The 26,560-nt window shown below is 38.0% G+C and overlaps 2 protein-coding genes across 3 annotated transcripts; one reads left to right on the top strand and one right to left on the bottom strand.

Moving 5' to 3' along the window:
- Nucleotides 1-1,683: 1,683 nt before the first annotated feature.
- On the top strand, nt 1,684-6,388 carry CLDND1 (claudin domain containing 1; the record flags this gene model as incomplete). 2 transcript variants are annotated; one of them, XM_084231788.1, is made up of 5 exons in its annotated part: nt 1,684-1,722; nt 1,925-2,234; nt 4,387-4,497; nt 5,875-6,012; nt 6,168-6,388. In XM_084231788.1, exons 2-5 carry the CDS (start codon nt 1,943-1,945, stop codon nt 6,386-6,388), a joined length of 762 nt encoding a protein of 253 aa, XP_084087914.1. In that variant the 5' UTR covers nt 1,684-1,722; nt 1,925-1,942. The 2 variants fall into 2 exon arrangements, with proteins under 2 accessions (XP_084087914.1, XP_084087915.1); XM_084231789.1 differs by lacking the exon at nt 5,875-6,012.
- An 18,753-nt stretch (nt 6,389-25,141) lies between these two features.
- Nucleotides 25,142-26,179, bottom strand: LOC311169226 (olfactory receptor 5K1; the record flags this gene model as incomplete). The annotated part of the gene is made up of 1 exon (XM_084231013.1): nt 25,142-26,179. Exon 1 carries the CDS (start codon nt 26,117-26,119, stop codon nt 25,142-25,144), a length of 978 nt encoding a protein of 325 aa, XP_084087139.1. The 5' UTR covers nt 26,120-26,179.
- Between the last annotated feature and the right edge of the window lie 381 nt (nt 26,180-26,560).

Genomic DNA, 26,560 nt, shown 5'->3' with positions numbered 1-26,560 from the left:
ACTATCTGTTCCAATTAGAGTGAAGTTGTGGGAGAGGAAATAAATGGATTATTATTTCAAAAGTATAACCTCATTGCTGTTAACATATGTAGAGGTGGGGTGGCGTGATTGGAAAAGCACAGGACTGAGAAAAGTAAGGACTGAGTTATATGAGTTACAATAATATAAGGCTAGCGGTGAAGGGCGGGACGCAGCCTTTATTCAACAGGCCTTCCCCCTTCCGTCATAAACTGCACTGAGCCACAACCCTAGAGTTCCCTCTCGCTGACTTTCCCGCGGAGCTGAACTACATTTCCCACAAGGCGCCGCGCGAGGTTCCGGGCATGCCGTCCGCCACCTCCCGCAGCTTTCTCTCCGTCCCTCCTACAACTCCCACAACCCCCCTCGGCCCCGGGCCTCAGCCTGGCCTGGGCTGGAGGCGGAGGCGGAGGCGCGGGAGTTATGGAGGGGGCGGGCTCTGCAGGGAAGTGCGTCAGAGGAGGCGCGGGGAGAGTAGGGTGCTGTGGTCTGAGCTGGAGGGTGAAGCAGGCGGAGCAGGAGGATGGGCGGTGAGTGAGCGGGGCCGGCGTCGGCGGGCGGGGGTCGCGTAGCCGTTCGACATTTCCAGCGGTTTGACGGAGGGTGCCCGCCCCCAGCGCCGCCACGGGCCGGGCTGGTTTTGGGGCGACGGGGCGGCCCAGGGCTCTGGGGAGGGGCCTGGTGGGCCCCCCGGGGGCCCCTGGCGGGGAGCCGCGCCGGACCGCCCCGCCTGGGCCGGGGTCCACTTGGACCAGGTCCTGCGCCTTGCGTGGTGGCAGAGCCGGGTGTCCGGCCTGGGCGACCCGCCGCTCCCGGCATCGGGACCTTTTAAGGTCATTTGAGAAGCTCCAGGATGAAAGAGGATTAATAGGAATAAAAATACAAGCGCAACTTCTGGAGTTATCGTTAATTATTGCAATTGCCCTGATCTCTCTGAGTCACTTCCCTTCTTCCAAACTCAGCAACCGGTTGCGAGCCTGTTTTCGTGCGCTCTTGTAAGGTGTTTTGTGTGGTCACAGTATATACTCGAAGTGCTTGATTCAGCTTGATCCGCCTTGAGTCATTTTACTGCGGCCATTTACTACCGTCGTTGACACCTATTTACGCCTGGGAGTGGTGGTGGTTTTTTTTTTTTTTTTTTTCTTCTTTCAGCCCAGTCCAGAGTTTTCATTCAGGTTAAGGAGAGAACATTTAGTTTGCAGTGAGGAAGTTCAAAAGAATAAGGAATGGGGAGAGCAGACAGAGTGAAGAATTTGGGCAGTGTAAAGGAGTTTGGCTTAGCTTTAATGGATTAAGGGCAGATTGCTATCTAGCATTATTATATATTGTTGTTCTCTTTGCTAGTCTGTGCACCTGGAGCGACCTTTCCTTCTGAATTAACAAACATCTTCAACTGTGTCTTCCAAATAGATCCTGACTCTTAGCCTTGTTTAGAAGGTTTACCTCTTCAGAGAAATCTGGGAGGAGCCGACTTCCTCTGCTTCCTTTTCCTATGCCCTTTTAACATTCTAACCCAGAAGGCTTAATACTCTGCAGCTTGTATAAAAATTCAATCTGCAATTAACAATTCATGCCCAGTTCATTCCTGACTCTGGGCATGTCTATTGTTTGTATCTGTAATGTGTATGTCCATTTCAGTGTTGTCTGTTTTAGTGTGCAGGTGATAGACTAGAGAACAAGACCTCTGTCTCCGTAGCATCCTGGGTATGTGAGCATTTTTCCTGATAATGAGTTTTGTTTTGAATTTAATTAAGAATCTGCTTGCTTTTTATTTAATTCCTTAATGATTATATATATTACTTTAAAAAAACAAGGGGTGGGAATAAAGGGTAATTTTGAGGTAATACTTTTCAAACTCTATTTATCCTTGAAGTCTAACTTTTCTTCTTTCTTCAACTTTAAACAGAGCAGTCTGAATGCCAGAATGGATAACCGTTTTGCTACAGCATTTGTAATTGCTTGTGTGCTTAGCCTCATTTCCACCATCTACATGGCAGCCTCAATTGGCACAGACTTCTGGTATGAATATCGAAGTCCGGTTCAAGAAAATTCCAGTGAATTGAACAAAAGCATATGGAATGAATTTGATAGCGATGAGGCAGATGAAAAGACTTACAATGATGCACTTTTCCGATATAATGGCACAATGGGATTGTGGCGACGGTGTATAACTGTACCCCAAAACGTGTATTGGTATAGTCCACCAGAAAGAACAGGTATTTCTGTTATTTTAATTTCTGTCTCCTTTTGCTACTCAATAATAGATAAAGTGACCAGGTGATGCCCAGTTGTGTATAAGCAGGTATGTGCATTTTTCCTTTCCCTAAAGATATCATGTGCATCTCTACTATCCCCTCACCTTCCCTCCCTAACTTCCGTCAATTACCATGGTAATTTATTAATACTGGCTGGATGAGTAACTATACTTACCTTGAGAAAGCCATTTTAAATCTTTGTACTTATTTACCCACTCATTAAATTTTTTTAATCTTATACATATTATGAGGAAATAATTGGAAAAGTGCATTGGACGACTTTAAATACTTGATAACTCATAAAAGGACAAGTATCCAAAATCAAGTGAACAAATATGAATTGACAGTCCTTGGTGTGCTAGCGCTGTTTTAGTAGATAGTACATTTGCTGCCTTAACCTCAGTGGATATAATTTAGTGAGCTCTATATTTAAATCTGTGCGTATTTGAGATTGTTTTACAACAAGCTTGACAGTTTGTAGGTTAAAAATATGGATTGTAGAAGTTTAAAAAAAAAATAAACCTAAGAAATTGTTTTTAGGTTTACTTTACAAGACTTTTTAACATTTAAAAATTTTCATTTATTGAAATGGAAACTTTAGAGCTCTTCGTAGGGGACACTGTTACAATTTGTTTCTGTTAAAACTACTTTTTTTGGCTTATTAATGGAAAGTACTATATTCAGATGACAGCACGACAAATTTGAGTTACCATACACCATAAGAATGATAAACTGTTTAACTTCAGAAAAAAAAAAAAAGATAGTTGTGATTTTATATGGAAAAAAATAGTTTGGAAACAGTGAAAAATTCATTGCAAAACGTTCAATTCTATGTATGAGAGCATAGGCGCGCTAACTATATGAATCTTACCAATCATTTATCACTCATTCAACTGACATTTATTGCATGCCTCCATGTTCCAGAACCTGGTAGCTTGGAGTACATCAGGATAAAAACCAAAAATCCTTATTCCTGGGGAGCTAACATTCTAGTAAGGAGAGTAATAGGCAATAAACAGAATAAGTATAAACAAAATAATAATTTATATAGTATGTTAAAAGATGACACATTCTATGAGAAATACAGCTAAATAAAGGGGATTTAAAAATATGTAGGGAAAGGGGTTGGTGGGCGTGAATTAGGATTTTCAATAGTATAGTCAAGATAGGCTTCAACAAGAAGATACCCTTTGAGTAAAGACTTGTTATAGTTGAGGGAGTTGACCATGTGGGTTAATTGTGGAGGCATAGGGCATCAATTTATGTTGGAGGAAACAATTACAGCAAAGGCCTTATGATGGGAACTTGCCTGAAATATGCAAGGAACACTGGGCTGGAATGGAGGAACAAAGGGAGAGAGTTGGTTATGTGGTCAGAGAAGTACTCTGAGAGTGGGAATAAGGCCGATCATGTCAGATTCTCTACTCATGAAGAGGATCTTGGTTTTTACTCTAAACTGATGGAACCAGTGGGGGGACTGTCTGATTTGAACACAAGAGAAATAGATAATCTGTTCATCTAGGCTGATGTGTTGAAAACTGACAAATACCAGGCAAAAAAGGAAGCCAAGAGATTAGTTAGGAGGTAGAGGAGCACTTGATTGCATTAATTCAGGTGAGAGAGGATTGTGAATCAGATCATACTGGTAGCACTGAGCAGTGACTGAATTCCAGGTATGTTTTGAAGGTAGAGCCTCTGGGATTTCCTGATGGGATACATGTGGACAAGAATGAGTGAGAAACTAAGAGGATAGTTTGACATTACCTAAGGTGGGGGTGATGACTGGTGCAGAAGGTTTTAGGGAGAAGATCAGTTGTTTCAGTCTTTGTCCCTTCCTTCTTACATAGTCTTCTTACATTACATTTCTATTCTCACTCATTTTATTGCTCCTAATTTTTTTTTTATTCCTTCCTTGAGCCCATGTCTTTAAGACTGCCACTGTGCTGGCATCCATTGGACATTGAATCCTGCCTGTCACTCATGGCCAAAAAGAATTCTGACTTCTCTGGGAATATCTTTCTGTATCACTTTTTATTTAGAGAATAATTATTGAAAGAGATGATTACTAAATGTTTATTAAAACAACAAGCTGTTATTGTTATTCTTGTTTCAGAGTCATTTGATGTGATCACAAAATGCACAAGTTTTACACTAAATGAGCAGTTCATGGTGAAATTTGTTGATCCTGGAAACCACAATAGTGGAATCGATCTGCTTCGGACCTGTGAGTACTTTGATCCTAGCAGAACAATTGGAGGAAAAGAGGAAATAATTTTATTTGCTTTTTATGGAAGTCTGTTGTTGGAGCAAGGTGATTTAGTGCCTCTTGAATTAAGATCTCTAATATGAACTCAGCTTTGTTGATAACTTATTTTAGAAGGTAGATTCATGCTTAGCAAATTTGTGAATATAAAGTTGAGAGAGGCAGCTAGTACATTGGGTGACAGACTCCAGATCCCAAATGATATTATATGAGTCCATATAATTAAGAGTAAATTTAATCGGAATGTAATAAATTCTGATATTTGAATTAAACGCTTCAGCTACCTGAGTTCAGAAAGGGATATGTGAAAAAAGTTGACTGCAATCTCTATATGAATCATCTGTGTCAGGCCTGCCAAAAGTGGTAGTACAGTCTTAGGTGATCATAACAAAAGTGGAGATGTCAAAAACAAATGAAAATATTTATTAGGAGTATTGCATTCCTTCATGCTCAGGCTGTCCAGGAAATACCAGCACGATATTTGGACCTAGTCTCTAGATTTTTAGAGGCTCACTGAGGCTTACCTAGAAGAATGGCCATGTCATGAGTAAATTGCAAGTATTTAATTTTTTTGAATTGAGAATACATAAGAAATTTATTATTAATAGAGCTTGAAAAGGAATGTTAGAGAAAGGAATTACATAGTTCCAGAGAATAAAACCAGAACTAAAAGTTAGAATTTTGATTGGTTACTATTAATACATTGCTAATTAAAATAATTAAAAAATGGAATGCTTCATAAAACTTTCAGCTCTTTCTATGTTGTTGAGGGAATTTATGATCATTAAAACTGCCATTTATTGAGTTGCCAGTATATATCAGATCCTCTGCTTTGTGCTGTATGTATATTCTTTCAATAGGGCATTGTAATCTCTATTGATTTACTTGTAAACTTTGTTTTGAGACCCTCCAAAAACATAGATTAGTCTGTATGTAGCACTATGCTGTTTTGTTTCCAATCCTGGCTCTAACACATACTTTGTAACCTTGTACAAGTTATTTATACCTCTTGCCTCAATTCCTTCATTTATGAAATGGAGACAACAATAATAGTACCTACTTCATAGGCTCTTGAGAAAACTAATGCACAAAGTATGTATAGAAAGAACAGTGCCTAACACATAGTAAACCTTCCGTAATTATTTACTGTTAGTATCCATTTACTTGTATCAAGACAACATCCTTTTGATGAATGCTTTAGAAATGAAACCTCCATATTAAAGAACTCCTTTCTCACTTTTTGAGAAAAGATCTCATTAAAATATAAACAAAATTGCCATGTGAAAAAACTGTCAGAACCCTGGTGACATTTCTCTTTTTCTCTCTTTTTAAAATCAGATCTTTGGCGTTGCCAGTTCCTTTTACCTTTTGTTAGTCTAGGTTTGATGTGCTTTGGGGCTTTGATTGGACTTTGTGCTTGTATCTGCCGAAGTTTGTATCCCACCATTGCCACAGGCATTCTACATCTCCTTGCAGGTGGGTCTTGTCATACTTGCATTTCTCTTCTTCCCAGCGCCTTAGGAACCAAAGAGTTCTATTATTTAAACAGTCACATATTACTGCCCTGTCATGTTGCCTAAAAAGCTCTTACTTAGCTGTGTTATATTCTGTTTTCTAATTTTTCCTCTAAGGTCTTTCTACTTTGGGCTCAGTGAGTTGCTACGTTGCTGGAATTGAACTACTACACCAGAAACTAGAGCTGCCTGAGAATGTGTCTGGAGAATTTGGATGGTCCTTCTGCCTAGCTTGTGTCTCAGCTCCCTTACAGTTCATGGCTTCTGCTCTCTTCATCTGGGCCGCTCATACCAACCGGAAAGAGGACACCTTAATGAAGGCTTATCGTGTGGCATGAGCAGGAAGCTTCCTACTTTACAATTGCCATTTTTATTATTTTTTAATATTAATATTTTCCCTCATCTCCCAGTTGTTTTTAATTTAACTTTTTTGTGTGTGAATATACTATTTTATGGTGAAAATCCATCCATTTTATTTATACACACAGTTTTCTTACCACTAAGATTTACATGGATTACTAGGATTTTACCTTTCAACAAATTAATACTGATTTAGAGTTCAGACAGAAAGAAATGGGTTATTAATAGTTGGCATGAGTTGATGAAAGAAGATTGATAATGGGAAATTGACCCAAAGCAATTAGAAATTGGCCCAAAACCCAAAGTCTGTTAGACTTTTCACTATATAACTATATCTGTTCAACTGGAAACACAGTTTCTTTGGGAAACCCCCTTACCATTGTCCAAACTTTATGTTCCTTTGCTATTGTAGATGGCCATTCAGTCAGAGGTATTAGTACTATTTTCAAAGATTTAAGCTACATAAAAGAGGGAAATTATTTAAGTTCTTTTTCTCTAAATACTGGCATAGAACTTCATCTGAGATGAAATATGGCAGCTGTTTACATTGTGTCTATCTACAAGAAAGGAAGTGAAAAATATATTGTATTTACTTGAAATTCTTAATTTGTAACTGCAAGAATTCCAGTTCAGCCAGATAAGAGAATTTTATTTTACTTTCTAAAAAAAAAAAAAAAAAAAAAAAAAAAACAACCAAAACTCTTAATATGTCAATAGAATTTTCAGTACCACCAAACTGTTTTAGAGTTTTGCTCCTTCCCTCTTCATACGCCAGGCTTACTAAAGAGTGCTTTCTTTTTAACACCACTTTGGGGTTGCAGAGTAAAATTCCCCAACAGCTATTTATTCCAGCTAAGTACCATAAGGAAGGTTTCACCATAATGACCCTCCAGTGCTAGGAAAACTGCCGCAAGATCTAAAACTTGGCTGGTCATTAACTTCCAACTATGGTCTTTATTTCTTGTGGTGAAATGATGTGCCTTTCCTTGCCTGAACCCTTTCCTGGTGTGTATCAACATTATTTAATGTCCTCCAATTCAGTCTTTTTATTTTTACAAATACATCTATAAACATTGAACTCTAAGAAAATCTTATTTATTTATTCCATTACTGTAGCACTGGGCAGATTTTAAAAAATGTAACTTAGTAATTTCTTACACTATCCTAAATCTGTCTTTTTTAAAAAAATAAAAAATGAGAAGAGATTCAGAATTATGTCTTTAGTGACTGAGTTGATTTGTATTTTAATACCTTGATAAAGAAGTACAAGATTCTGAATGAGGATCTCAGTGGAAAATGCACTGTGGCTCTACAGGCCTCTTTTTATTTCCACCACTTGAGTTTCTTTTTTTCCTCTCCCAGAAAATGTGGGGACCTTTTCACTCCATTAAATAATTTGAGACTTTTTAATCTCAGAAATTAAGGATATATTTTCAAAGCACTTTTGTAGTTTATATGTACCATACTTAGTGTAGCTACATTTTTCATAAATTTACCTAGTGGCTGTGAATGTGCTCGATATTAAAGAAGTAATCAAGTCAGCTTCTGACTTTCAGTAAAGCCAGTATTACTCTGCAGGCTTAACTGCCTAGGAAATGACTGGTTACTCATTCGGAGTTAAAAAACTCAAAAGTTTTTTTAACTTTTTCTAATGAAATTACAATGTTCTTTAGCATTTTCTAAAAATGGTTGAAAAGCTAAGCGAACAAACAACACAAAACACTTTTGGGGATAAAATTTAAAATTATGACATTTTTGTGTTGGGAATTAACTTTTTTTTTTTTTAAAGATTGATTGATTGATTGATTTATTTATACAAGTACTGGGTACAGTCAGAAGCGCGGGAAGGTGAGAGTATTCTCCAGAGCCAGAGCAGGGAACAGAACAGGCAGAGTGACTAAATACACTGCTGAGGGGAGCAGCCTAGGGCAGGAGAGGTCTGCATGCCATATGGGATCAAACCTGCCCTGCAGAGGCTGCAGGCAGCCTCACAACCCAGCGCTCAACTGCTGTGCCACCAGAGGAGGCCTGGGGAATTAATTCTTTTGAAACAGTGTTCCTGCCTGTTGTTACCAAGTATATTGTAGAAAGCCAGGATTGGATTTATCAGGTTACATTAGCATCCTTAAGTATTGAAAGCTAGCAGCACCATAAATCTTGGTGCTGAATATGTGTTGTAGTTGATAGTTTAAGCATATTACAAAATAGATGAGGCCACCCTCTTTTGTGAAGACTTTTCTGTGGACTATGTAAAGCCTTATTTGTTGTGGAAATTATGGATTTTTTGGATGTCTTGTGATTTTCATCACATTTGAATTTACCCATATGAAATTACCAATTTGACCATTTTTAATTAAAATTAGTGACAAGTCCCATTTATCTCTTTTTCACCAAATATTTCGAAGCAGCCCTCCCAAAGTAAAAATTTAATTTTGAGACTTTTTTATAACGTGAGTTTTACAGCAACTTAAAATACGTGTTTTCAAATCTTAAATTTATAGTCCCTAATCTCATGAACTAAATAATGGGAATATCACTGTTTTGTTTTGTTGTTTTTTTTTTTAGCAAAATACCAGAATTTCTTGGGATAGCAGTAAAAGTTGATATAATAAAAGCAAGATAATTCTAGAATTCATTTGTTCAATTAACACCGTGCTCACTATCTTCATACAGTAGGGCATCAAGAATTGAATGAGTCAATAATGTGTTAAAATTTCTAAGTATTAGCGTGTTTGTTTTAGGGGAAGAATAGAGTTGGTTAGTAACCTACAAGTGAACTAATTTAGTCACAAGTCAGTTTAGAGTTTGTTTGCCCATTGCATTGCAGGGACTGCCAAACTGTAAAGCAGTACTCTTAAAACTTTTAAGTCCATTAAATCTTCAATTAACTATAAAATATATAGTGTTCAAGTTTAACCCCCATGAAGAAACAAAAAAATTTTGATCCCCTGGTAAACTTTCCCCAGAAATGAAAACAACCTGTTGAATGTTAAGGTTTGTAATCCCACGTCTGTTCCTCCCCACTTTTTCCGTCTGTCTAATACTATGATTATTGTACTTGCCTCATGGAGTTGCAATGAGGATTTTGCCAGTTGTGACACATCCAGATGTTTCCTAGAGCCAGTAATGGGTGCAGTTCTTCAGATGCAAATTACTTCACAGACTCTGCACAACTCTCCTGGCAGTTAGGTGGAGTCTTTTGTCTTCCTTTCAGTCCTAAGAGAAGAATGATTCATACCTTAAAAGAGGAATAAAACACAAAGGCACATCTTTGTATAGGGATTCTTTATGTTGCTTAGCAGGTGCTCTTACACACATTTGTAAAGAGATACAAATTTTTCCCTTGGATCAATTATGATTAATGCCAGTGTTTTGTGAATTCATTATGTGAAAATGCTGAATTGCAAGAGAATAAGTTAGAATGATCATTTCCTCTTTAGAAGTTGCCCTAAGAGTCATTTGAATTCTCTTCAGAGCTAAAATTTCTATTAGCAAAATTAATACATTATTTAATATTAACATTTATACACTTCAGGCAAACGTGAAAAAACAATATTCAATTTATATTCTACCTTTGCAGACATTTGAAAATAAGATATAAGAAAAGATAATTCTCTTTCTGTTTTGTTTTCATCTTTTGAAATACCAGAATTACTGGGTAATGCATAATCTTTCATTTTCTGACTCACTGGCTCAGGATGTGAACTTCATCTCACCTCTCCTGCAACCTTGCAAGTTCCTCCCAGTCTTCTAGCCTTCTGTTCTTGTTTTTCCCTACTCAGCTTGTGTTGTCCCTGGTATGTTTACAAGCAACTTTGTCTCTTGTTCCCACAATATCCTATGGTAGTTTCTTTTACAACCCTTAGTCTTATGTGCACAGACTGTGCTATACAGTTTTTTAGTCTCAAGATACCAAGGATGACTGTTTTCAAAACTATAAAGCTTATCCTGTAAAAAACAAATGCTCTTTGACTTATCTTATTAATCATTATCACCATGACTATTGATTTATTACTTTCTATCGCTCATTTTCCAAATCTACTAAAGTCAGTTGCTGGAAAACCTTATGCTGACTCCTCAAATTCCACAGAATGAGTTTTTGTTCTCTTTAAGAAGGGAATATTGGAATGAACTCTTCCCTGTAAGAGAAAGACTGTATTATCTGACTGGAGGATTGCTGAGGTGATGGCACAAGCAGCAGCCTAGTGGATGGATGTTGGTAAGTGTCCATCTTGGAAGAAGTAATACTATGTTTTTATTTTTTCCAAATTGTGTATTTGTTTTTTTAAAGATTTATTTATTTATTTATACAAGCACTGGGTACAGTCAGAGGCGCGCGGGAGGGTGAGAGAATTCACCAGAGCCAGAGCAGAGAGTAGAACAGGCAATGTGATGAAGTACACTGCTGAGGGGAGCAGCCGGCAGCAGGAGAGGTCTGCGCGCCATGTGGGACCCTCATCCAGATGGAACCGGCGCTGCAGAGGCTGTGGGCAGCTTCGCAGCCCAGCGCTCAACTGCTGCGCCAACGGGGAGGCCCTCCAAATTTTGTTTTTTGAGGTAAATTTGATTTACATTGTCATATCTGCTCTGAGGGTTAAAGGTTTAATCTACAAATTTATGTTTTCACACCACGCTTTACCACTAGTGGCCCCAAATTTAAAATCCCAGTACTGTCACATAGCCCTTCTGTGCTCCACTTTTTCCATTTGTGAAATGCTATGATTATCATACCTGCCTTACAAGTTGCAATGAGCATTATGTAAAGTGCTCAGCATAAAGCAATCACAAAAAATTGTTAGTTATAACTGACTGCATTAAGAGGGAATGGGGTTTCTAAACCTATAACATGGTGGGTCTCAGCCCCAGCTACGTGTTGGAATTGCCTGGAAAACTTGAAGAAATACTTGAGCCCTAGAGATTCTGATTTAGTTAGTCTGGGGTGACTTGGTCACTGTATTTTTTAACCTTCCCAAGTGATTGCAGCTATGTTAACTATGTGTGAAAACTGTTTGAAAGCTATGCTTAACAGCAAGAAATGAGATTCTCTGCTTGGCAGATTGTTAGAAAGAGACAGTGGGCTCTATCAAGTAAACAGACCTGGCAAAGTGCCTGCTTTCTAGAAACTGTTTCTCTCCTGTACTTTGCAGCACTCACTTGCAAAAGCTGACTGATGCTTTGAGACAGCCTCATCTCATTCCACTGCGGGCTGGAAGTTTCTTTGAAGAATCTATAGCAGATCCAATACTTTCTAGTAGTTGGTCCTAAGGTTCAGATTTGACTGGAGATAATAAGCTTCATTTCTTCCAGCTTTAATTCCAGATTACTTTCTCTAATCCAGTAATTTTAGGGACCCTACAGTTTGGGATGATTAGACTTCCATAAAGAAAGTGAATACTTTGATTCTTGCCTACTTACCAGTTCACTGTATTCCTATAATTTTGGTTATAATCAGGAAGGAGAAGCATGAGCAATTGACATTAACCTGTACACAAGCCAGAAATGCTTGAGAATGGACATGTGAAATGAGAGTAACAGAGTATCTGCCTCTGTAGAATATTGTTAAGGGTTAAATAAGAAGGTACACAGATCCTGAAACATAAGAGCTCAGTAAATGTTGGCCAAGGGAAAGGAGGTGGTCTTTGCCTGGCCCACATGGTAAAGCTCTAGTATGCAAGAGCTGGGGCTGTTTTTGCTTGTCCATGGCTGCACTCCAGCAGGGATTAGGTCTGGGACTGGGGCTACATTTTCTGGGGGAGTCTAGTTTCTAGTCCCTCTTTTCAAAACAAACATAACTTTATTATAAGGGCTTTTTTGTCATCCTTGTATTTTATGATGGAAGAGTTTAAAAATTTTTTCTCCAACAGAACTGTACAAGTATGTGATTTTGGGGTTGAAATAGTATGATACTAAGAGTTCATAAAAGACTTTGTGGCTCTTAGAATACTCACTTGTGGGATGCTCCCTCTCAGAACCTGGCTGCCGTGCTGCAAAGCTCAAGGCACATGGAGAGATCCTGTCTAGGTGCTCTGGTTGATATTCTAAGGTGAGCTCCCAACATGCATGGCAGTCATCTTGGATGTCTGGACTGGGTCAGATTTCAGAGAAGTCTAGTCCCAACTACTATAACCCTGTGAGACGCCAATCAAGAATCACCCAGTTAACCTCGTGGAACCATAAGAGATAATAATAAATTGTTTCATGCCACTACATTTTGGGTTAATTTGTTATGTAGTCACAGTATTTAAAATAATACTCCTGTCCACCACAGGCTTCCAAAAGATTTTTTTTTTTCCTTACTAAATGACCTTCTCTGGCCCCTATCCCAATCTATCTCCCACTATTTTACCTGGTCAACTCTTGTTTATTTTTCTAATCAATACTTACTAAGTAAATAAATATTTACTTCTTCAGCAAAGTTTTCCTTGGCCGTCTGTCTTGGGTTACTTCTCCTAATTCTTCAGTAATTCTACAGAGCACTCCAATGTTCTTGAATGTGCTAGGCAAGAAAGCCCAAATTTGAGAGTGACTCTGTCATTGTTCCTTTTCAATTCCATAGATCTGTTCTTCCCATACCTTAAAATCTAAAATAGGTTTTGGGTCACTTAATTAAAGTAGCAGTTCTTTTTGAGAGGAACATGAAAAAAGTTTTTCTAACTGCACTTGGATCTATCAGTTAAATATTCAAACTAAAATGCTATTCAGTTAAAACTGCCTCCTCTTTCAGCTTAGATATGCCTCTGGTTAGAAAGCTACAAGAGGGCCTCCCCGGTGGCTCAGCGGTTGAGCGCTGGGCTGTGAAGCTGCCTGCGGCCTCTGCAGTGCCAGTTCTATCCCCGGCTGCTCCCCGGCCACCAGAGGAGGGTCCCACATGGCGCGCAGACCTCTCCTGCCGCCCGCTGCTCCCCTCAGCAGTGTACTTTGGTCCTTCTGCCTGCTCTGCTCCCCGCTCTGGCTCTGGTGAATTCTCTCACCCTCCCGTGCTTCTGACTGTACCCAGTGCATGTATAAACAAACAAATAAATAAATAAAAATACATGCCTCTTAAAAAAAAAAAAAGCTACAAGAAGAGAGGAGAGTTGATCAGTTTCTTTGCTCTGTCCTCAGACTTTCTCCTATACTGACAGTAACTGTCTCTGACCCCTCTATGAGTCAAACCCTGGGAAGTATAGAATAGTGAAGAGTAGTTTTATGTGACTAGTATAGTTGTCATCTCACTGGGGGACTGTGGAGGGTCCATGCACAGTTACTGGCTTGCTGTCTTCCAAGGGTCACTTTGGGAAGTTTCTCAGAGACTCTCTCTCTGCAGACCTTCAAACTGTAGTTCTTTTAACAAGTGAAATCAATGTCATCTCTCCAGCTGCCTGCTGACCACTCATCCCCGGGATCCTGAGAGACTACTTCATCTCTGTTAGGGCCATTGTATTCTCAGGTTGCTCAGGAGTTCTCTTTTCCTAGAACCCCAGTTCATCTCCTTTTGTGGGGAGTACATCTGACCCCAAGAAATAAGAACAGCTAATACCTACCTGGGTGGTGAGGTTATCTTGCAACTCATTCTGGGGATATCATTCTTCACTGCTTCAGGCCCACGTAGCCCAACTCCTTCATTTTTTGACTTTTTAAGAAAGAGTCAGACATTCTTCTATAGGTTTCCCAATCTCCAGGAGACACGTGACACACTCTCCAAATTAAGTCCCTCTCACATGGGTTAATAGAATGAAGGGAAGGCAAGTTACCTCCTCAGTGCAACAGGTATGACTAGGGGGGAAACCCATAAGCCTTCAGCATATTGTTTCCTAATTCTTCAAACTCTGATAATCCCCAAATTATTTATAGATTCTCAAGGGGAGTGAGATGGAAAAAGCAAATGATCTTTTTTAGCCCACTCTGCACATCCTGCCCAGGGGTATAACATCTCAACCCAGAATGTGCAGCTGCTGGTAGAACTAAACTAAGATAACAGGATAAATTGCATTTAAATTCTGTTAGACATTATTAAATAACAATAAATTTTAATTAGCCCTTTGGACTACTTAAAACCCATAGGAGCAGAAATCTTGTATGATTTCACTCATAGTACCCAAAGCTTAGCACAATGTCTACTGGGTAATGAATGCTCAGTAATTATTTTACTGAATCATGCATGAATAAATAAACAGCAGACAATAAACTGACAACATCCTCTATGATAAATCTTTTAAATCTGGCTTACCCACAATACTCATTTTTCTGATATAAGTAAATGGATAGGTCAAATTAGAAACAATTATTTTCTGATTTAAATGACCTCGCGAATGGAGACAAACCTATCTCCAAAATTTCCACCTATGTATGGGTTACATATTTAAATGAATTTAATGAAATAGAAAAACATTGAGAGGGAAGCACTGTGGACAGTGAAGTTCCATTCAGTTTACTGAATTATATTGAATGCACTATAAATCTACTATTTTCTCTCTTTCTATTATAGCCTGCATTGTATATATTTCTAAGATGTGGGGTTATGTCTATGTAATTCTTTTTTCTGCATGTGGCCCTATGTCATACCCCACACTAAGGGGACCTAAACTGTATTACTTTACTGGTGATGATGGAAAGAGGGTGATTATGGGAGAGGGGGAAAGGACAACTTGGAGAAGTTACAAAGGAGGTTGATGAGGAAATCATGTCAAAGTTTTCATTTCTTTGGTGCTCACAGCTTGCCTCTTCAAGAACTCTTGTCATCATAAATTTCAGTCTTACCTCTGTTTCTGGTGACATATAGTGGAACACTCAAGTGATCAGTACTCAGGTGATGACCTAGTACTCTCCTCTGAGGTCAGCCAACATAAAACTGAGAAGATAACTCATTTCAGGGTCTTTCTCCTCTTCGTGGATCCTGGTGTTTGTCAGTTGCCTTGGGCACAACTTACAAAATAGCTATTATTTTTTTGCTGCTGATATAATGAGTTATAGCTTCTAGGTAAGTTATTTTCATTTTAACTGGGACGGCCAAAGAACTTTAATCCTAACATGTGTTGTTGTTCTCCTCCCTGTCTGCCTGTCTTTCCATATATGGTTTCTGAGTACCTCAGCTGGTGCCAGGTGTTTCAATAAGTGCTGAGGATGCAAACTTCATCCCTGCCCTCATGAAAGTCCTGTGGAACATGGCTGATTCTAAAAACACAACCACACAAATCATATTCTTTAATATGGAAGCATAACACATTATATATTTGCATCCATGAACAATATGCCTAATCATCAACCATGTTCTTACTTGCCCATTTCAGCATGTTTAACTCAACATGTTTCTTTCAGCATGTTTAACTCAACATTCTAATGGTGTACTATGATGTTGCTATAGAAATGGATAAATATTTTGATGAGAATAGCTTGAAACTTCTCAAAATACATAACTTTGCTTTTCCATAGAGCTGTTCATAATAATTGTCTTCCAGGATGAATACTTTTCCTGTCCTGTTGTCCCCAGTTGTGGTAACTTCAAGTAACTCTTACTTTCCAGACTTAAGGCAAACATACTGAAAATCTCTTCCCCAACCCTTGTGTAGATGACGTACCAATAAGCTCCAGGCCCTATATTTACATGCCCTATCCTGCCTATTAGTTTCACAGCCAAAAGGGGTTCTTTCCCTGTGTTCTACTCTGATTTTATGGTGACCTACTTCTGCACAAATGTGTATCTCTGCGTGAAATCATATTTTTTTTAAAAAATGCTAGTAGTTTTCCTCTTAGTAGAAATTGTTGCATTTTCACCTCAGTTTTCCTTTATTTCATCCATGTTTTTAAAGGGAATTTCAAAGAAAACATACTTGTAAGTAATATCAGTATATAATGACTCATTTTTCTAAAATCAAACTAGTTTGATAATATACTCTTTCCCACATTACTTTTGACTTCCTTTATGAGAAAAAATTGCCTATCTTGTTGGTGAATTAAACAGGAATAATGCTTTTTTGTTGTTCCTGTTTCCTGGGACTGATACTTATTCACCAACAAAAATAAAACATAAAATTATAACACAAAGAGATAATGATAATTTAAATTAAGGGGAATAGAAAATTCCTAGTGAATACAAGGATAACGTATTTGTCAGGATCTCAACTAATGTCTTTTAGTTCAACATTATCTCACTGAAATATGGATGAGAAAAAAAAATATTCCCTGGGGGGCCACTATGTATGGTACATGCATGTCATCCCCTGTTTGTGTGCATTTTCTCCAAGTATTCTGGTTTCTTTCTGCTTCTCAAGGATGTGAGTGTGAGGTTCATTGGCATGTTTAAATTGTCCTGGTCTCAGTGAGTGTGTGTAAAATTTACTTTTTTCCTACAACTAGATGAGATGGCACTATCAGAAGGAGTGTTGAGGAGGCAATGTAGGGCATTGTATGCAACAAAGAGGTATTCAGAGTGTATTTAACACTGATCTGTTACCATGGGAAAATGTTGACATTTTGTCTCATGAACATATAAGAGAGTTTGGTCAAACCGATGAATAATTTTTTCAAAATAGAAACATTATATAAAGGTTAATCAAGAAAAGATTTCATTAGTAGTAGATACTTTTATAGACATTATGAAACTTGATTCTACTGTAGTAATTCTGTTGTACTTATTGCTGTCTTATTTAAAGTTTTTTTTATCTTTTCATTTTTTGAAGCATATTGCTAAAACCATTAATGTCTGTGCATGACTATGTTCATTATAGCTTAACTGGTTAGTTCGGGATATAAGCATGAATTAATGAAATTTCTGGTGCACTTGAATGTCCTCACTGGAGACTTTATTAAAAGTTTGTTCCCTAGAGACTGGGAATTGGATAAGTTCCATAACTGCTTATGTGTTTTGTTTGCAAACAATCCACAATGGACATTATTAGGAAACAGGGATTCCTGGTAAAGGTACAGTAGTGTGACAGACTGAGAAGAGATTTTCTATTGAGACAGCCCTTTGGACTTTGGAGTTCATTAGTAAGAAGGGCTGAGTTTATCCTTCAAGGATCATACTCAGATTATAGAAAGTATCCTAGAAAAATCTCTACAGAAGACTAATAACCAATCCTTTTATTAAAGAAATGGCAATATTCCAAATCCACCCCAGTACCCTGCCCCCACATTGTCTGTAGCAAAGGTTTATTTTATAAAGGATCTCAACTCTCTCCTGTTTATTTATTTTATTTTGTTCATGGGATAATTACTTTTATATTTTGACCCAGGCAGGCAGGCAGGCAGGCAGGCAGGCAGGCAGGCAGGCAAGCAGGCAAGCAGGCAGCTAGCCAGATGGGTTAATGGATAGATGAATGATGGTGTTGGGGTGGGGAGGAAGATATTAAATAAATGACAAATGAGAAGCAAATCCTGGTCAATTTCACAATACTTGTGCTAGAATAAGATATCCTTTCTTGAGCCACTCCATTCCTTTTTGTGGGGGGATGAGGTTCTGGGGCAGAGGGTGTGTGCATCTTTCACTGAGGCCCTCGAAGTGGGCAAGACAGCACTGGAGAGAGGAAAGCATTTTGGGCTTCCCAGGAAGGTGGCCCCACTGTGGGGAGCCCAATCCATGTGCTGGAGGACCCTCCTGGAGGAAGGCAGGTCTCTCTCCTTGGCAGATGCATTCTGGTGTGCTTACAGGGCTGGCAACTCTGTCTGCTTTCCTGAAGGGCTGGGGGCGGGGGTGGGGGGCATTATTCTTTCTCCAGGAGGCGGTCTTGCTGTGCTGGGAGATCTAGAGAAAAGGGAAGGGAGAGTCCATTGGAGCCTCCTTTTGGTGCCTGCCTACCCTTTCTTCCATACCCACGGATGCCAAAGAATCACTGTGGTGTCTTTTGGGTGGTAACAGATTCTGGTTCTCTCCATGTATGTGGGAAGCATGCACATGTGGACCTAAGATATATGTAATGCAGCACACGTATCTTATGTGTACAGTGCAATGAATTTTTGCTTATTCACATGCCTGTGTGATATAATCACCACCGAGGTCAACCTTAGTGTTATTTCATTTCTCTTAAGTGAGTGAAATGCAATCTGGAATATCTGCTATAGCACTTTTCCTCATTTTGTATCCTCTTCTATTTTACTGTATCTCTGCTCCCACCTGTGTTGCTGCCCATTTCCCTGCTTCATATCTCTCTCTACTTTGAGGAGCTTTCTCTGGTCTATTCTCTAAACTATCTAAACTAAAGGCCTCTAGTGTTTACTGGGCTCATTATAGGTGACAGTTCACCTTTATCACTCACTGCTTTTGGATACCACTAGAGTTCTAAACAGACCTGAGGTCAAAACACTTCCAGATTGCTGTTTGAGGCAGGAGGCTGAATCCTCTTTCAATGAATGAACAATGTACTGACTCCACTTTTCGCTCAAGCTGGCTTTAAAATCTGAGGATCAGGTGCTGAAACAAGTTGATCTGACTCTGGGTGTCAATGTGATCCTGCATAAAAACAGGAAGTAGGGGGCCTCCCTGGTGGCTATGTCTCGCCTGATGCTCCCCTCAGCAGTGTATTTCAGTCAGTCTGCCTGTTCTGTTCCCCACTCTTTCTCTGGAGAATCTTCTCACCCCCCACACCACTGGCCTGTACTCCAGTTCTTATATGCATAAATAAATAAATCTTTAAAAAAAAACAACAGGAAGTAAAGGGCAGAAAATAACACTAATGTCCATGATTTCTTCATGAACTGACATTTCTGAAAATAAAATATTTTTATGATGATTTCTTTTATTTACATGTTCATAGAAAAAAATGAAACAGGAAAAAAGATTAGAAATGTGTAAAAGGAAATTTTAGAAATTATACACAATTGCAGGCTACCTAAAATAACTTATTTCTGTGTGCATTCTTTCACAATTAATTCTCCTATTCCTTTAGAAAAAGTGCAATCATATTGGAAAGAACATTTTAGCAATATTAAACACAAATCTGCCGCTATCGACAAGCAAAAATCTCATCATAATTAGGTGCCTGGAATGAGAAACACCTCGGTCCCCAGGTGCTGGTGGTCCCACCTCCCACACTGTCCTGGCCAGCCCTACGGCTCAAGTCTCGGTCAAGGCTCACCTACCAAACAAACCCCAATTCTTAATGAAGCCTCTCCTAATGCCCCAGAGTTGCATCAACCCATCAACCCAGGGGCTCCCACCAGGTGTGTGGCCCCCTCAGCCTTAAAGGCTGCACAGGAACTGGACAGGTGCCGGCCACCCTGGGGAATGAACTGCGCATGCGCAGGTTCCCACCCGCAGCTCCTTCCGGGAGGTGGGAAGCCTGGGGGCTGCCATCCTTCTGGCTCTGAACCCTGGGGCCTCATGCTGAGTGCTACAAGGTCCAAGGCCACAGCAGCCCTGAAGCACTGTTCCACCGTGTGTCCTCGGGGCCAGTCCTTCCTGACAGCGGCGGACTGTTCCTCAGAGCCTTTCCCTGAAAAATAGCCTCCTACTTCCTTAAAGGTATGTAGTATGTTACCCACCCCCAAAACACACACCTTTATTGAGATATAATTGGCATAACATGTTATTTGTAAAATATTTAGAGTGTGTAAGTTTATGCTATAGAATATGAAGTTCTGACTCACATATGTTAGCGGGCAGCATGAGGGCACCCCAGGGCCCGGAAACCTGCCTGCTCTGAATGGGTTCTGCCATTTCCTGTGTAAAGACACAATGTGTTTCTAGTGCATAAGACGCTTCAATAGAAAAGAATAAATTAGTGTGCAATAGTGAATTAGTTTGCAACAGAGAAAATAAAGAGAATGAATATAGTTAAAATAGTTTCCAATTAAACACCCGAAGTTACCCACCACCTCATGGGTAAATGCTCAAACAAGGAGGGCCTAAGGTGGGGCCGCTGAGACCCGACAGCTGGCCACAAGCCTAACCCACACCAAGGTGGTTCTTATCATAGGGGCAAAAGGGGCCAGTCAGCGAAATAAGCCAGAAAGAAAAAGAAAAATACCAGATGGTCTCACTCATAGCAGGAATTTAGAAAACCTAAATAAGGGACCAGGAAAAAGACTAATTGTAATAAAGTAAAAATCAAAATCAACAAGCGACTATAGACCAGAGACCAGTATGCTGGCAGGTGGGGGTGGGGGGAGAGAAGAGGGATTAGGGTCAGAATAAGGGGGGTGGGAATTGTATGGGGAAAGTAACCAAAATGAAAATGCATACATTGTGCAAAAATGAAAAAAGATGTAAGAATTATAAAAAATAAAATAATTTTTAAAACAGATTAAAAAAAAAAAAAGGTAAAGGCTGCCACTGTCAGCTTCCCCACAGACACTCATCCAGGTCTGGGTCTCTCAACGGTCTCTCTCCATGGCGCCCAAATCTCTGGAATAAGTCCAAGCCTGTAAATTTGGGGTTACATTTTCATTCCTTTAAATGTGCATATGTTCCACTCATCCTCTGCCCATTTTTATATTACAATTTTTTTTGTCTATTGCTTTGTATGAGTTCTTGTATGAGTTCTTCATAACATATGAAGTTATATCAGCTATAAAGATTGTAAATATTTTCCTCCCATTCCATTGGTTGCCTTTTCATTTTGTTGATGGGTTTCTTTACTGTGCAGAAAACCTAAAAAGTTTTTAGTTTGATGTAGTCCCATTTGTTTATTTTTGTTTCTAATGCCTAACTTTGGTGTCAAATCCAAAAAAAATGTTGCCAAAGCCATTATCAAGGAGATTTTCCTTATGATTTCCCTATGATTCAATTCTTAAGTTTAAGTTTTTAATCTTGAGTTAATTTTTTTGTGAGTAGTGTAAGGTAGGGGTTCAGAAAAGTTTTGTATGTGAACATCTAGTTTTCACAGCACCATTTATTGAGAAAGTGTCATTTCCCATTCACTATTCTTGCAGTTCTTGTCAAAGGTTAGCTGCCTTTATATTCCCGGTTTATTTCTGGGCTCTCAGTTCTGTTCCATGAGTCCTTATGTCTGTTTTTGTGCCAGTATCAAAAAGTTTGATTATATTAACTGTGTAATAAAGTTTGAAATCAGGAAGTGTGATCCTTCGAGCTGTGTTCTCTCAGAATTGCTTTGCCAGTTTGGGGTTCTTTGTGGTTCCTTATGAACTTTAGGATTTTTTTTTCTTAATTCTGTGAACAATAACTTCAGAATTTTTATAGCTATTACATTGACTCTATTAATGACTGAGAGGTGTGGACATTTTACCTATATAAATTCTTCCAATCAATGAACTTGGGGTATCGTTTCATTCATTTCTGTCTTTAGTTTATTTCATCAATATCTTAAGGCTTTCAGTGTACAGTCTTTTACTTCCTTGGTTAAACTTATCCTTAAGTATTTTGTTGCTTTGATATTATTACACACAGTATTATTTTCTTATCCTTCATGTTTTGTTGTAAGTGTATAGAAATGCCATTGATTTCTGTATGTTGATTTTGTATCCTGCAACTTTCCTGAATCCCTTAATTTTAACAGCTTTTTTGGTAGAGTGTTTAGGGTTTCATATATATAAAATTGTGCCATATGCAAGCAAAGAGAATTTTACTTCCTCCTTTCCTGTTTAGATGCTTTTTATTTCCTTCTTTTGTAGCCAATTGCTCTAAGACTCCCATATTGTGTTGACTAACAGTGATAAGAGTGTGTACTCTTGTCTTGTTCTTAATCTTAGTGGAAAAATGTTCAGTATTTCACTGTTCTGTATAATGGGAGCTGTAGGTTTGTCATATACATCTTGATTGTGTTGAGGAACATACCTTGTATGCCCCAAATAATTTAATTTGTTTAATAATTGTTCAATTGAATAAATAATAATTTGATTTTGTTTAATTATTGATCCAATTTCTTTAATAGATGTAGGCATTCAGAATGTCTACATCTTTTTGTATGATTTAGCAGACTGTCCTTAAGGAATTGGTCCATTTCATCTGGTTATCAAAGTCATGGGCATACAGTTGTTCATAATACTTATATCTTTATTATTCTTTAATGTCCATGAGATGGGTTTGATTTTCAAGAATTTGAATATTTAACCTGTAATTTTAAAGAAAGATTTTTACATTTATTGTTTTTGCCATTAGAGTCAAAAAAATTGCTATATTTAAAATTATCTTTAAAATTCAATATGTAAGGTTTTAAAAGTTTTTTATTAATTAATTTCAAGATCCATAGTGTATTAGTAAATTTTTTTGAGTATTAGTAAATTTTTGATGATAGAATGTATATATCAAAATATTGCTGCTACTTATGAGTACTTATGACTTTTGAGTTACAGAAGAAAAAACTAAATTAGTACTTTATATCATGGCATACTTCCTTTCCTACTACATATATCCCTGTGCCACAGATATCTTAATAAATATTTTTTGAATAAATGAATGAACCCAATCCCAATTCACTAGCAAGTTTGCTTTCTTAGAAAACTAAATGGAAAAATCATGTTTTTAATTTAAATTATCTTTTAATAAACTAATGAAAACTTCAAATAGATAGAAATTCTAATGATAATCAATTTTAAATTTCAGAAAGACATATATGATTTAGGCACATCAAAGGATGCAATGAAGTTTTTTTATTTACTCTGATGTAACAATTATGTAATAAAACAGTTTTTTTCTTTCTTGCACAAAGTCCTAATATAGCCCCATCTTGATGGAATTAAAAAAAAAAACCTCTAGCATTATCATAATAAACCCAAGAATTAAAGATTTAATATTTAGTATCATATCTAGAGTTGAGTGGGTTATAGATATTATATTTTGCTTCTCTGATGCTTCATTGGCATCACTTATAAATCTATTTTTAAATCTCTGTAGTTAGATTGGCTTGTTGATTAAGCTGACCTGCACACAGCAGCAGCCCCAAATATGAGCAGTTTTTCTGGACTGGAATTGTACATAAAATAGAGACAGATAAGATCCTAAAGAAGAAGGGTCCATAGTGGGGAGGTAAATGGCATGCATAGAGGTGTATGTATAGAATAAATATCTTTCATTGACCAAATCCTGCACACTCAGGTAGTAGACAGTTCAATCTGGTAATAGAAAATAGCATATTAGGATTCAGGTAAAGCCCCAATCATTAAGATGTAAAAAAGATGTCATTACCAGCATTTAAAAACTACAAATTTCCTCAACTGTTAATCTTTATATGTAATGAGGTAACTGATATTAACTGATGAACACACCAAGGTTCTTCTTATCATAGTATCAATTTGCAAGTCCCTGAAGTAACAGTGCTTTCTTAGGGAAGTAAGAATTGTCATAACTCACAAATTCCTAAATAAAATAACCACTAATAAAATTAATTGCCCCATAAACATCCTTCTCTGCTCAACACCACTATTTTTATACATTTTGCCAATATCATATGCATTCACTGATTTTCTGATATAGTAAACATTATTTCATTCCAATGCAAAATCATCTTGAGAAAGAAGCAAAAAAAAGACTTGGAAGTGGTGTTGGTGAGCTGCTTGAAGAAAATGAAATCTGGTAGCTGCAACATGGCATTTGCCTTCTAGGAACTTAGATGTGATGTTAGAACATCAAGAGAAGAGGTGGAGGGGCGGGGGGGTGTTTCTTTTACTTGATCAGGATCCTCCTAGGTACAGAGTCATTAAAATCATAGCAATGTTCTATTATTTAAGAATATGGGGAAAACTGGTACTTTGGTAACTGATGTCTCCCAGCATCTAGAACACAATTTCCACATACAGGCTCTCAAGAAATGTATGTTGAATGAACACTTAGAAAATAAGATCATTCAGATCTACTCAGATACCACAACATCTGACTTTGAAAAAAAAATATGTTAGATAAGCACCAACTTCAATAATCATACTTTTCTTCATGTTAGTCTACAATGTACTGGTGTCCCTATTGTTGAACCAATTCCTCATTTCTGCCAGGAATGGAGATAGAGAATTTTAGCTTAGCACATTGACAAAAAAGAATCTTCAAATCCTATATGAAGTCTGATTATTTGCCTAGAACTTTGTTATGACATTTTTATGCATATGCAAATAAAACTCTATAAAGACAGCTATTTTTTGAATGTTGATATTCCATGGTAAATTTGTCAACTCCATGGAAACTTCAACTTGGATTTGTAAAATTCACTTTTATCATTTGATACCTTCATTTCCTCACTAACTCTATCCTACCTACAAATAATATCCCCACAAAGACAATCAAAACTTTTGTGTGTGTGTGTGTGTGTGGGGGGGACCCTCGCCTGTGGCCGGGGAACCAACCGGCGCTGCAGAGGCTGCGGGGAGCCTCACAGCCCAGCGCTCAACCGCTGTGCCACCAGGGGAGACCCAACAATCAAAACTTTTCCCTTAAATTTTACTAGCCACAATTTTGTTGTTAATGGTTGTAAAGAGATTTCATTGGTTGAAGGTTCACATGCCCTTCAACTCTTTTAGCTTAACCCAAGTACTTAGACTCCAAGCTATTAAAGAGTGTTAGTGAAAATAGTTAATAGACTATTCTTACATACATGAATGCTAGCTTTGTTGTTATGCTTTTCAGTACTATCTATTCCTGGTGGTGACACTGCCTCTGAACTTGGCAACTTAACTGTGTTTCTTGAAAGCATTCAAATTGGTTTTGAGTTATGTTTTATTGAGTTAGGTTAAAGCATATCCCTTCCTATATTTTGTCTCTCTTATATATTGCTACTCATATTATGATGCATTTTAACATTTTGCATACATTTGTGCATTTTTCTTTGTGTATTTTCATATGTAAGTTTTTTTTTTCTGCATTGAAATCATTAAGCTACAGTAGATGTCATTTGTTTCATATTTTCTTGAGCTGCTTTAATCTTCAGAATTTTTCTCAAGACAGCTATTACTTCCTTATTTCTTAGGCTATAAATAAAAGGATTTAGTAAGGGAACTACTATTGTAAACAAAATAGCAGCTGGTATGTCTCTGTCCCCTTCCTCAAGCAGATTTGGTCTAATATACATAAAAAATAGAGAACCATAGAATAACGAAACAGACAAAAAGTGGGATGCACATGTAGAAAAGGCTTTGGCCCTTCCTTCTTTAGACTTCATCTTGAAAATAGTAAAGAGAATGTAGATATAAGATATTAAGACACTACCTATGGTGAAGACTTGAATTGAGCCTGAGAAGATAAATAGTACCAGTTCATTAATATAAGGATCAACACAGGAGAGCCTGTATAAAGGAAGAATATCACAATAAAAGTGATTGATGTGATTAGATCTACAGAAAGCTAATCTAAGTAGAAGCCCTACATGGATCATGGAATGCAGGTTTCCAGCTGTGTAGGCCCCTATGGTCATCTGAACACAGAGTTTCTTTGACATCATGGTGTGGTACTGCAGTGGACTGCATATGGCCACATAGCGATCATAGGCCATTGCTGCCAGGAGGAAGCAATCAGCAGTTTCAACGGTGCAAAGAAAATAAAATTGGGTCATGCATTCATAGAAGGATATCATTCTGTTCTCAGAAAAGAAGTTCTCTAACATCTTAGGGGTAATGGCACAGGCACAGCAAGAATCCACAAGAGCAAGGTTGCCCAGAAAGATGTACATTGGTGTGTGGAGACGATGCTCTTTTGAAATCAGTATCACCAGACCAACATTCCCCACCATGGTGATCAAATAGATGATAAGGAACACCACAAACAGAAGGGTCTTCATTTCTGGGTGATCTGTAAATCCTTCGAGGATAAACTCAGTTTTCATGGTCTGATTTTCTTCATCCATTCCTGGCATCTCTGTTGAGAAAACAATTATGGAGAAACAAGCTATTATATAATATGTCCAGTTCAACTATTGTGCTCTTCTCTGCCTAGCAGGAGGATTACTTTTGTCCATAATGCTTCCACATGTCCCTGCATGGTGGTCCAGGCACAGGTCTGGGGATGGAGTTTTGGAGGTATCATCTCCTAAAGCTATTGCCTTTTTCACCTCGTAGTTCAACACTTTCCCTTCATAATTTCAAGAAAACATCAGATTGGATGTACAAAGATAATTTTTGACACCCTGAGAGGAATAGCCATAAAGCTCTCTTTATGGATTACTTAATTTGTCTACAACCTGGTATCAGTTGTCCCACACAATTTTAATGACTTTATGCATTGATTAACAGTGTTGTTTAAAAGACTATTTTTGTATATTCATATTCATAGCAATATTATTCAGAGGGGGAAACAA

Source organism: Talpa europaea, assembly GCF_964194135.1.
Source record: "Talpa europaea genome assembly, chromosome: 4".
Lineage (NCBI taxonomy): Eukaryota > Metazoa > Chordata > Mammalia > Eulipotyphla > Talpidae > Talpa > Talpa europaea.
The sequence above is the reverse complement of the archived record's forward strand: the minus strand, read 5'-3'. Positions and strand labels throughout refer to the sequence as shown.